The sequence below is a fragment of the Microtus oregoni genome, unplaced genomic scaffold, assembly GCF_018167655.1.
Source record: "Microtus oregoni isolate MIOR12 unplaced genomic scaffold, Mior012 000049F_ref0000343, whole genome shotgun sequence".
NCBI lineage: Eukaryota > Metazoa > Chordata > Mammalia > Rodentia > Cricetidae > Microtus > Microtus oregoni.
Genome location: NW_024543223.1, coordinates 13605332 through 13617788, shown reverse-complemented (window position 1 = coordinate 13617788; position 12457 = coordinate 13605332). Strand labels below are relative to the sequence as shown.

The 12457-nt window shown below is 45.0% G+C and overlaps 1 protein-coding gene across 11 annotated transcripts in view; it reads left to right on the top strand.

The window, feature by feature from the left end:
* Ldb2 (LIM domain binding 2) overlaps positions 1-10652 on the top strand; it is a 345604-nt gene extending 334952 nt beyond the window's left edge. The window contains exons 6-9 of one of the 11 annotated variants that reach the window (XM_041636615.1): positions 2480-2603; positions 3621-3769; positions 6170-6312; positions 9295-9426. In XM_041636615.1, the coding sequence (XP_041492549.1) occupies positions 2480-2603; positions 3621-3769; positions 6170-6274 (378 nt within the window). In that variant the 3' untranslated portion in view covers positions 6275-6312; positions 9295-9426. Of the gene's footprint in view, positions 1-2479; positions 2604-3617; positions 3770-6169; positions 6313-9032 lie in introns of all 11 variants that reach the window. The other 10 variants (XM_041636616.1, XM_041636614.1, XM_041636613.1 and 7 more) reach the window with 10 other exon arrangements.
* Positions 10653-12457: the final 1805 nt, after the last annotated feature.

The window sequence follows — 12457 nt, the reverse complement described above, 5'->3', positions numbered from 1 at the left end:
GATGACAGTCAGAGCCCATACTGAGACTTCCCGGTGTGTTCCGCTCACCTGTACCTTTCACAGTCGTCATGACTGCATGGACAGCCGAAAGAGATGAATGGAAAGAAAGTGATCTGAAAATATTTCCCTTTTATTACCTTTTATTCATAAAAAACTGTTTCCTACTCTCTGGGATTTCTCTGACTCTCTTGCCATAAGTGTCTCGGAGTCTTCCTGAATGTGACCTGGCTCTGCTCTGAGGGGTTCTCAGATCTGCCAGTAGAGATCATTGTGGCATCTGTCCCAGCAGTGTTCTGCATAGCAAAAGGCACACACAGAGCCCTCATCATGTTGGACTAAAGAGCTGAGTGCAAGAGAATCCTGTCCCTTTTGCTGACTGCTCTTTTCTGGCATTTTAGATTTCAAAGGGGACCTAAATTAAGTATGAAGGTCTGCAGAATGAAGATCTAACAAGCAAATCCATATTACTTCTGGGATCTATAATGATGGTCACTCAAGAGCCAGGAGGAAGGGTTTGTCATTTCTGTGCTAGACATAGTATGTGCGTTGCTCAGGCTTCAAAATCTCCTCTCTTGGGGCTAGAGAGATGGCTCAGTAGTTAAGAGCATTGGCTGCTCTTCCAAAGTACCCAGGTTCAATTCCCAGCACCCACATGGCAGTTCACAACTGTCTGTAACTCCAATTCTTGGGTATCTGACACCCTCATACAGAATTACATGCAGGCAAAACCCTAATGTATATTAAATTAATAAAAATAAATATTAAATTTTTTCAAACCTCCCTTTTCCCAAAGGGTTAGTGAATTTAGCAAACCTGTCATTAGCAAGTGAAATCTTTCTAGGTAATGTTCTTCTTGATTCTGATTAGACTTAGGGGGAAACTTGGGAAGGTAGAAGAAATGAGAAAGGAATTGGACATTAACTGTAAACATGGCAGAGGATTTCCTTGGGAAGCCCAGACTCTGGGGCAGAGAACCTGAAATTCTAGGAGTAAGTTATAGAATCTTATGCAAGTAAGGGGTTTTAAAACACGTATTCAGGGCCGCACGTGTAGACTACGTGAGGAGAAGGGACTGGGCATGAAAGTCTGTGTTTTCAGTCGTCAGATCACGTGGTTCTAATGGACGCATTGCTTAGACTGCTCTCTGGGCCTGAAACTGTCTTGTGGTCTTTCGAAGAATTGCTCCTTAAATATATCTGTTCTTTGGAGCCAAAACTGGGACATGGAGGTAAAAGGCAAAGTGTCAGCATTCCAAGAATCTCTAACACAGTGGAAAGGAGACTTCGAAGGCAGTAGAAGTCTGTGAGGCAGCAAAGGCTGCATGCAATGGGAGATTCAAAGGGACACCACTGCAGCTTACACCGGGAAATGTAGGGGGGCACAGCAAGCAGCCTTCTCTGTATCTTCAAGGATGGGGCAGACATTGGCCAGAAGGAGGAGGTAACAAGACTCAGGGAGCAGAACACCTCTGAGGGGGATGTGCTGCAGGTGAGGGTTGATTGGGGGAAAAGCCAGAGGAAAGCATATGCCTTTCCTAAGGCAACCATGATTTGCACAGGGGCAGGCATATGCTAATATTTGCATCACTGGAGCCCCCAAGTCTTATGGATAGTTCATTCCAAGTCACAGGCTTTGTCCTAATAGGTACAGTGCTCTCTGTACTGTGGTGTCCTGACATGCCTGCCACCAAAGGCATCCAAGAGTCTGTGGTCATCCTAGCTAACTTTGTCTTTTTGTTTCATTCAATCTTTGTCATCAAATGTTTTGGACCAAAGTCAAGCTAAAAAGCTAAGTACAGGATGCGACAAGGTGGTAAATGTAGAGTCAGAGTGAATTCCCCCACGTGGAGTGGATACAGACCTGTGCCACGCACACGATCTTCACGGGTGAAATAGAAATACAAATGAGCATATGAGTAAAAACACATCTAGTGTTCATTATCCACTTTTATGAGAATTGGCATCAAGAAGCATCAGCTTGCTCTGAAAAGTTTAAAAGATGCATCTCCCCACCAGATAACCCGTGTAAACCAGCACTGGCATGCACAGCGTGCGGTTACACAAACAGGAAGAGCAGCCGGAAGACAGAGCTGAAATCGGAGCAGTGTGCTCCATGGAAGAGCACTTTGCCTTTACCCAGGGAGAAGCCGCTGAATTCATTACAGAACTGTGTCCAGCCTTAAGTCTCTACAAGAGTGTATATGTGTTTCTGTGTGTGTGTGTGCGCGTGCGTGCGTCCATGCATGTGCGTGTGTGATCACACCCAGCTGTAACACCATGTTATAAATGATACTCCATTAAGTGGGTATACTCAAGTGTGGCTTATGAGTTTTTCCCTTCAAACTTACATAGAGAAAATCAAAACCAGCAAAAAAAGCAAAAGAACCCTTAAGCTGGCTAATGGATTCCAGCTGTTAGAATTATTGTTGTAATTAATATGATCAAGTAGCTGAACACCGGTGACTCTGAATTCCTTGCAGTTGTGTGTAATACTGGAGCCAATGCAGGAACTGATGTCGAGACACAAAACCTACAACCTCAGTCCCAGAGACTGCCTGAAGACCTGCCTGTTTCAGAAGTGGCAGCGGATGGTGGCACCACCAGGTATGCCCTGTTCTTCACTACCTTTGTAAACATGCTCCTAGATATTCTGGGGATGAAGGGCTCTCAAAAGGAAAACTATGATGATCAGACATTCATCGAGAAGGGTTGGTTGCCACGAGTAATCCCATCATGATCTGGGGCATAAATATGTAAAACTCTCTAAAGATATATTTATTATGGATGTGTATATGGATGGTACTGCATTGGACATATCTCAATACAGAACAAAAGAGACGACAGTAAATTAATAATCCCTACCACACATCACAATGGATCATGTTCGTCCCATTATTCAAGGCCCAAATATTTTTCACTATTTGAGTATGCTTTTCTTGAATAAGTCTAGTTTCCCTCATTTTCTTGTTATACCATACTGAAACATTCTTTTGAATAATCTTCAAGTTAATAAATAGCCTTTATTAAAGACCAGAGTCCAAACTATTGGGTGTTCCTACACACCTGAAAAGCCCCAGTCTCACCAAGGCTGAGGCAACCGAGGATATCAAGGTGTAAGAAAGAGGGGTTGCCATGAGACATGGGTACAATGGGGTGAGTGTTGCACATAACTTTGCCAGCATCTGTCTAGAGTTAATACTTCGTTGACACCTTGAGTCTTCTGAGGTCCTTGCTTCCTTTGTTACAAAGAAAAAAAAGTAGATTAGTTCCTAACTTTTCTACTGGTAAAAATATTTTAAAGTTCAATCATGAAAATGGTACCTGTAGCTTGCTCCTACAGTACTATAAGTGAGTCACAGATACATAAATAGACCAAGCATTTAAATAAAAATCATGCCATAGCTATGTGCAGAAGAAAAGAGTTTCACAAATTTTGTGCTAGAAACAAATCAACCATTTTCTTTTATTGTTATTTTTAGATTACACAAAAAGGGGGAAATTTTAAATAGCTCCCTTTTCAAAGGGGAGAAAAGAGCGCCACGGGGAAGGACACTATACTTAGGGTTGCCTCGTACTATTGCCCTGGAGCCCAACCCTCTCTCCTTTTCCCTATTACAGCAGAACCCACAAGGCAACCGACAACCAAAAGGAGAAAAAGAAAAAACTCCACCAGCAGCACCTCGAACAGCAGCGCCGGGAATACCACCAACACTGCGGGCAGCAAGAAGAAGGCCCCGGCTGCGAGCCTGAGCCTGTCCAGTCAGGTACCTGTAAGTCTCTCTTTGCTCTTAGGCCTGAAGCCTTCCCTTTCTCTTCACCCAACTCAGGGGGCTGGGATTCCTCTCCGAACTTAAAAAAAGAAAGAAGGGTTCTGAGTAGTTTGGTGGCGGGAGGAGGAGCACGGCAGGGACGGGGTGGGATAGTACAAGAGGTACGAATCTTACCATGGTAACGTCCCCTGTGAGCGAGGAATTAGGAGGGAATATTAAGAGTCCGTGCTGTGATGGGACCTGAATTAAAAAGCCATCAGAGTCACTGGCAGGAGACATGGCACTCAGGGTTTAATTAAAGCATCACTTAGCAGCATGCCTGGTGGCATATTAAGGCCTCTCAACTGCAGCCTTGGAGACCCAATATGCCCCTGGAAACTGGTCCCCTGAGCTCCAGTCCCATACTGTAATTTGCCTGGGCCTTCCCAGCATGGGCCTCCCTCGTATTTAAGAGCCAGGCAATTAGCTTGCAGCCACTAGAAGTGCAGCTCAGTAAACTTTTGTCTGGCGGATCCGTAGCTCATGTAGAGCCAGCCCCTGGCTTGTTCTTACCTCTTTTGGCCCCTGACCTCTTCCTTTCATTTCTGGGCCTGGACAAAGGCCACTTGCAAGGGGTGCTGGATGAAACTTTGAAACTGAGCCTTGAAGGTAGTGTCCGAAGAGAGTAGACTGCAAGGCTTTCTTCATCCCTGGTTGATTCTTCTCAAACTGAACCATGGCCTTTCCTGCCTGCAAATCCTCATTGCGGTATTAGACTATCACTTTCACATACTCCTGTCTTATGAACACCTGCTGCCACCACTTGCCATGGTTCCTTATGGGTTCTCTCTACCCATGCTCATGACTGTCACCAGGCATTTGACCCTTCCTTGACACTGTGACTTTGGAGGTACACGCCTTTCCGTGTTGTGGCGTCCTTACCCTTTCCACTCGCTCTCTATCTGCTCTCCTCGCCAGCCTTTTCCTGATCCTGCTTCATCTCTTTCCGTAAGAGTAACCTTTTGTCTGGAAATTCCCCACTTGCAAATGTGCCTCTCTAATCTGCCCCTCGGCCAACTTTTTACCGTCCATTCTCTTTAGACAAAATAATCCCAGTGCTTAGGGAGTCCTTGAGTTGCTGGAACTCTTCCTCTCTTCCACAAACATGTGTGTGCTTTCCATGTTCAGTGCATTAGAGAGAAGGGGATAGTAGAAATAACAGCCCCCGGGTATTGAAAGGTTATTTCAGTTTTAAGACCACTAAGAATTATTAATCTTAAATAATGCAATGTGTTTCCAAGCAGTCCTTTATTTTCTGAATAGACCTTTGCACTCACCATGCCTGACGATCAGAGGGGAAAAGTTGGCAGAGTGAAATCTGTGTTTTCTTATTAAAGCAACAAGGAGTTGTACTTGTTCCTGTTACACCAGAACTGGAGAATAGAGAAAATGTTCCCATCTAAAAAAATGGACTGAAAATGTCCACATACGCAGCCCATGTATTCATCTAGTCCTGGGTTTGGAAACTAACTTTTGTTAGTATCCTCTAGAAAACAAAGAAAAGGAGCTCCAGAGAATTCTGGAACCAGGGTGTCGTGGCTAAAAAGTATGGCTACTGAAGGAATTTAGGTCAGCTCTTCAAGCATTCTCTAAAACCCTATTGGATATGATACTACGCAGGGGACTAACAACTCCGAGATGAAAAAAAAATTAAAAACAAGGCCAAAGAGCCCCTGTCATTAAAGAACTCACTTCTTAACTTGGGCATGACCAAGAAGTTCCCTCTTTCATGCCGGCTCACAGAGCACACCACGTAGACAAGAATTCTGGCAGGGAGTGTTTGGGAGGCCATCTGTTAGTGATGTCTGCCATGATGTAAAAGTTGAGAGTAAATGTGTACCTTATATATTTTAGCCTACCTGTCTGAGTGGAATCATTTCCACTTTAGCAAGCCTGTAAGTTTTTCTACTCCACGACCCTCCTATTCTCTAAACCAAGAAATACGTTGGGGTAGTTCTCACGGGTGTGGATTTTGTGTGCACAGGCATCACTAAATAGAGAGATGAATGCCAGCCGTGTTCCTATACCATGCATTTTAAGGTAATGTCACGAAATAGAAATTGCAGATGACTGGGAGAAGCAGGAAGAAAGTCGAGTTAAGAAAATGCACAGACTCTTAAGTGTCTTCAGGTTCAATGGGTTTTAAGCAAGAGTGACCACATCTTTTTAAGTACTTTTGACTGAATCAACATCATCTTATTGTTTGACTAGAAATGATCTGCAGGCATCAGCTGCCTGGTCCAGTGACTACAGCTCTGAACTGCAGAGATTCTGCAGCAATCGTGTATGTGTGCGCGTGTGCGTGTGTGTGGCCAGGACTAGGGTTTAACCCTTGGATTCTGCTTCTCACTTCATGAGCAGGGGCTAGGAGCCATCCCGAACTGCAGCCTCAACCCTGGGAGGGATGGAGACCTGTGTCATTCTACAGCAGTGACCCCTTCTGGCCAATTTAAGGAGAAGCATTGAGGGGCCCTGAAAGGAGTCACTTCCAGTCCTCCTCAGAGGTTGGTGGTCCTTGCACGGGGGATTAGTGAGAAGGTGTGAAATGGGCAAAAGCTGGTGGCACCTCCAAGCTCCCAGCTCAGGAGCAGAGGTCAGCCTCATGGGGGAACCAAGGGTATGTGGGCTCCTCTCAGGTGGATTCTTGCACCCCCAGTGTGTCACAAAGGCTGGACATGGGAAGGAAAGTCACTCTCACCACCGAAGTGGGATTTCCAGGACATGGGGGTGGGGACTCACATTTCACATCCCCTAGCCAGCAGCAACCTGGAATGAACAGCCTATCTCCTCTTACTTTGTGTGACAATAGCAAGCAGAGACAGCTGGGGAAGAGCAGCACTGTACTTCTGTAAAGGTGTGAAAGGAACCAAAGAGAAACCAAATGGAGTTCAAAGAACTCTCTAAATGGCCTCCAGCACCATGTGTGTAGAAAGTCTAAAGTTCTTTTTATTCGTTAGTCACCTGTCGGTCAACTAAACCACACGCACGCATGCACAGCACACATGCACACGTGCATCTGTGCACACGTACACGCGCACACACACAGAGTTATGCTTCTAATTAAGAATACTTTTAGAAGAACCAACAAAGCCAATGTAGCAGTTCTCTGAAACACAGCGCACTTACAAACACGTACACCCGGGCATCTTTTCCAGCTTTTTCTGGTGTGTGGGGATAAGGTGGGGTTCTCCACATATTACAAGCCTATGCTAGAGCCCCCCTGGAGACACTCAAACCACTACATGCCTATTGGTTTTTTTTCTTGCATGGATGTTATTTTCTAATGCAGAGAGCACATCTGCAGTGCTGGGGACTTTCCTTCTAAAGACACGCTGAAACCAGCCACTTCTTCCATTTCCCCTCTGCTTCCCAAACCTCCTTTGCGTCTCCATATTCTTGCAGCTTCTCTCGATGGCTTTGGAATCACAGTACTAACACAGACCCACATGGTTGGTTCTATGGTCCTCTCCTGCCCGGCGACACGCGATGCATGTCCCCCACGTCCGTCCATCCAAGTGTTTTCATTAATCCTCACGCTGAGCTCTGTCAATCTTTCCCTTCCTGTCCTTTCTGCCTCTTTTTGTTCGTCATCATAAGTACAGCCTCCTAATTGCCTGTCCCTAAGTGTCACTCTCTTACCCTTGGACTGCCATGAGTGAAATGGTAGCCAGCCTCTGCTAATTGAATAATGTTCACACAACTGTGCAGTGTCTACATTCCATTTAAAACCACAGGGCCCTTCTTCCCAGTCAGAAAGACAGTGCCTATTCTGCATCTCATCTTAAGAGTCCTCATGAGTCTCCTTACATGCCAGTGTCAACTTCTGGCTCATCGTTGCCTAGCGAACACACTGGAAGCTCCCAGTTCAGTATCTGACCAGTACCCTTAGCAGTACCTCTATTGCTGAGTTAACCAAGTTCACATTTCATGTATTTACTTCACCTGGGCCATTTCTCCTTAAAAAAAAAAAAAAAAAAACCTACCAGTTCACAAGCATGACTAGTCAAAAAACATAGTGTGGGAAATCATCTCATACAAATAAAGATTGACGCAGGGAAGGAATAATCAAAACAGAGTTTTCCATCCTGGAATAGACAAGGTTTGTTCAAGGGACACCTTCATAGTTCTAGATGGTATCAGAGAACGTTGCTCCCTTGTCCAGAGGCTAGGCAAAGCTCCTCAAGGTTTTAGGAAAAAATGCCCAGGGGTCAAACGTTTTACTCAATTAACTTTGCTGCAAAGAGCTGCACACCCATCACTCTAATGCTGCTTGGCCTAGCAAAACTTTTTGTTGCTTCCTGGAGGCTGAGAGTAACACGCCCTCCTCAAGCCTTGAGCCTTTAAGTAAAATGCTTCTCGGCTCGTACCCAGAAGAAAGCTAGCCTGCCCCACACCTGGGTCACATTCCTATATAATCAATCCCCTTTGAACAAAGACGCTGGAGCTGTGTCTTGTGTGTAGCCCTGCCCCTACCCCAGGCCCAGGCTGCTCCAGCTGTGACTTCTCCAGGAGCTCCCAGCTCCAGTAGGTAGCTTTCTTGTTTGCATGAAAGGACAATTTGTACTTAAAGGAGTGATTACTCAGATTCTTCTCGCTCGTCCCCATCCCTAATGACTGCCAGCTCCATCGGTGTAATTATAATTAGCTCGCTCTTCATCTTTCTTTTATGGGACCAGCTGGACAGACTGGTTCTCTTTACTGCCCAGATTGGTAGCAGGGTTGCCTGTGTGGAGATAGGTGACAGGCACCATGAAATAACAGATGGTAAATTCAGGGCTTGTTGGCAATCAGCAGGTTTTTGCTAATGACTTAATTAGCTATGCAAATTGTCAAATCAGTGTGAACATTGTTTTTATCGAAAACTTTACCTAAATTAATTACCATAATTAAGTAGCAGAATGTCAAGGATATTGGCTGCATAAAAGGACCTGGCAGAGTAGAAAAGAGAGGGATTCTGTCTTCAATTAAAGTGTGTATCATCCTGGGGACCGAGAATACCATTCGGAATGAGTTGTGTGGGTATTGTAGGAAGGTACCTTACGTATCCCTGTGTCCCAGCTCTCTGCAAGATGACAGGGCCACTCACCAGCCCTCAGTGAAAGTGGCGATTTTTGAAAGGTATTGTCAAAAAAGGTTCTGTTGCCCTCTCAGAAGTGCCCCGGGTCAGCAAGTTCCAAGCGTGGATTTTTTTAATTTTGAAAAATCCATTTTTTTATTTCTGCAGATTGCTAGCATTGCTCGTTCTCCGGTGTCAGGCTGCGCACTAAGGACATAAACTCGCGTGGTTGTTACACATCAGGAGGCGATGTTTATTTCCTGTAGAAATCCAATATGCGTCTCGGCCCCCCGACATTGAGACTTGACCCGGTTGTACAGCGCACACGAGTGTGTCTGTCCTAGGTCCCCCGAGCGCCTCCCGGTGTTGTTTTAAGCTGAGCTTCTCTCCCCTAAGGTTTCCCTGTAATAATGTCAGCTGCTGTTCACAGGATGTGATGGTGGTAGGAGAGCCAACTCTGATGGGAGGTGAGTTTGGGGACGAGGACGAAAGGCTAATCACTAGATTAGAAAACACGCAGTATGATGCGGCCAACGGCATGGACGACGAGGAAGACTTCAACAATTCACCTGCCCTGGGGAACAACAGCCCGTGGAACAGTAAACCTCCCGCCACTCAAGAGACCAAATCAGAAAATCCCCCACCCCAGGCTTCCCAATAAGATGGGCCTGCCCGGCACCTGATTCCACTGTCCCATAGGCCCAGTGGGGTAGAATTCCAGTCGCAAATCTCTATCAGGAGAGGAAAGAGGTGAAATTTAAACCCACACAAACAAAACGTTTCCATGCAAAAACCTATTTCTAAACATAACGACCTGGTTTTCTTTCTTGCGATTTTTTTTTCCATTTTTTTAATTGAGAGGATTGCTCAAATGAGCCTCCGTGGCCTCTCCTTGGAGGCCTTCACACGAAGTACAGACACTGTCCCTGGCGGTAATTGGCAGCAGCAGAGGCTATGGCACCTCCTGGCACGGTCTTCCCTCCCTCTTTGTGTTCAACTTCCTGTTCATGCACCTACCGAAGGCCATGCTGTCCGAACGTGCTCAGGATCACAGTCACATGCTGACCCCCAACTAGAGATGACTTTTTAATATTGTAAAATATTTTCTGCTTTTTGACTTGCATTTGAGAGTTTCTTGTTTCAGTAAAAAAGAAAAGAAAATCTGTTTTGGGAAAGTAATTTAAATGTATTTTCCCCCCTTCACTTTCCATTGGTTTTCTGCATAGCAAGAGCCCAAGAAGACACAGCTAGGTGAGTTTCTGGCAAGCCGAGCCTAATTGGTTCTTGAGTCTGAGTTGTTTCAGTTTAGGCCAAGTACTGAAACAAGGAATCCTCAAAGATATATGGGTAGATTTTACTATGTACACAGAGATAAACGGACCCTGGGAAGTGTATGCATTTGTGAACTCGCTGTGGGTCCAAATATTTTCAAGCCATGTAATTCATTAATTTTGTGGAAGGCTTAATAAATCTGAAACTTTTTGTATTTCTTCTTTTTTTTAATTGTAACTGAGTTGACTGAGTTGGTGGTTGGTTTTTTTTTTTTTTCATGCTATAGTTCTTGTATAATATTTTGTAAATCCTTCACCTGGTTCTCTCATGGGAACTTTTCTTTTGGGGCAAGTTCAGTGTATTTATGTGAAGCTTTATAAGAGAACTAATTTTTCCATTTGCATATTAATATGTTCCTCTATACATGTAAAGACACAGTGGCTCCGTGTGTCATAAAACAGCTGTATTTTATGTATGCTTTACTGGTAAGTGTGCCAATAATAAACCGTGTTAATGACCAAAGTAACTGAATCTGAGTTTTGGTGTGAGTACCTGTGAGTCCATCTGCTCAGAATTATGAGAAGTGTCAAGACGTCTCATAATTCACTTAATATCCAGACACCAAACGGAGTGGTATTATAATACCCGTGTGAAGCAGGCTCACTGCCCACCGACTTCTCTGAGACAGAATACACTCCCAGGCAGCCAGCCACATAAAAACTGATTGGTTACCCACAAATGGGCAGCCAGAAAAGATGAGAGTCATGCCAGCCAGTCCTCTTAGGCTCAGAAATGCTGCCTAGGGCAGGCAGGAAATATGTGCATGCCGCTTACAGATCCTGGGAAGCACACCCCTGCCCCCGTACAACATCCTGGTCACTGGAAACGCTAGGCCAAAGTACAGAGGGCTCTCTTTGTCTATTTTGTGTTGCTATAAGATTTATAAAGAGAAGAAATTTTCTTATCAACACTGAGGCTTAGAAGACTGACACCAAGGCGCCATGGCCTGGCAAGGGCTTTCTTGTGCCACCCCAAGGCAGAAGGTGAGAGGGTTGATGGAGGAACAGGGAGGAGGAAGTGGCTTTCCTACACCCTTATGAGAAACCCACTTCCAGGATGGCTCACCCACTCTGTGATAATAGCATGCATAACTGATGGGAGCAAAACTCCAATAACATTGTTAATTATTTTTAACACTGTATTTTTATACTTTGAGAATGTCATGAAATATATTTTGATTCTATTTACCCCCAACTCCTCTCAGGTCCACTCACTCAACTTGCTACCCCCTTCCAATTCCATACCCTCTTTTTGCCTTTTAATAACCCAGTAAGTCCAATTGGTGCTGACCATATACTCCTAAGTATGGGCCCATCCACAGAAGTAAGGTCCAGTCACCAGTGGCCACACCCTTGAAACACTAACTCTCCCTCCCCTAGAAACTATCCCCTGTCAATACCTCCTCAGTTAGGAGTGAGGGCTGCTAGGAACCTGCCTGCTTCCTGCTAGGATGTTGACTGGATTGATCTTGTGCGCACACCCAGAGCTGCTGAGGGCAGCTGACTTTGTCACGTCTTGAAGACCCCACCTCTCAACACACTGTACCACTAATTAAGCTTCTAATATGTGGAGTTTAGGAGACACACTGAAACCACAGCAGAAGGCATCTTGTTGCCTGGACAGCAGGTTAAGATGGAGCACGGAGCCTCTAGTCTCCCTCTGCTTAGCTCAGGATGCTGTGGTTCTGACATCTTCCACAGTTACTCTTCAGGTCTATGGGTGAGAAGCAGGGTAAGGACAGATGTGTACATGCCCAGTGCTGAAGATATACACAGGCTATCCTGTAGCCTGAGCATCTTTTTGAAGTGTGATTCTTTTGCAAAAAATAACCTATCTACTATGCTTTTTGCAGCAGTATATCATGTCTTCTTTACTGAACTCTATTCTGAGGACAGCCTGGGAAGGCAGAGACTGATCCAAGTGGAGAGGTCTTGAGTCCCCCTACTGAGGGTGTCTTCTAGAGAACTCACCAATACTACCAGCACAGCTTTTAGTTACTCCATACAATAAGGATGAATATTAATAGCCCCACTTTTAAAAGTCAGTGTCCCTCTACTACTTCCTTTGTCTTTATATACTGAGTGTAGAAAACTTCGCTTGAGTACCTTTCATGTTGAAAGAAATTCCTCACATCTTTCCCACTTTACAGCAATAATGAGGTGAGGAGAGCTGTTACCAGTTGTTGAGCCTGTTTGATACACTCGTGCTAGGCCATTTCAGCTTCTCACCTCAGCACAATTTGGACCTCCAAGAGGAATCTA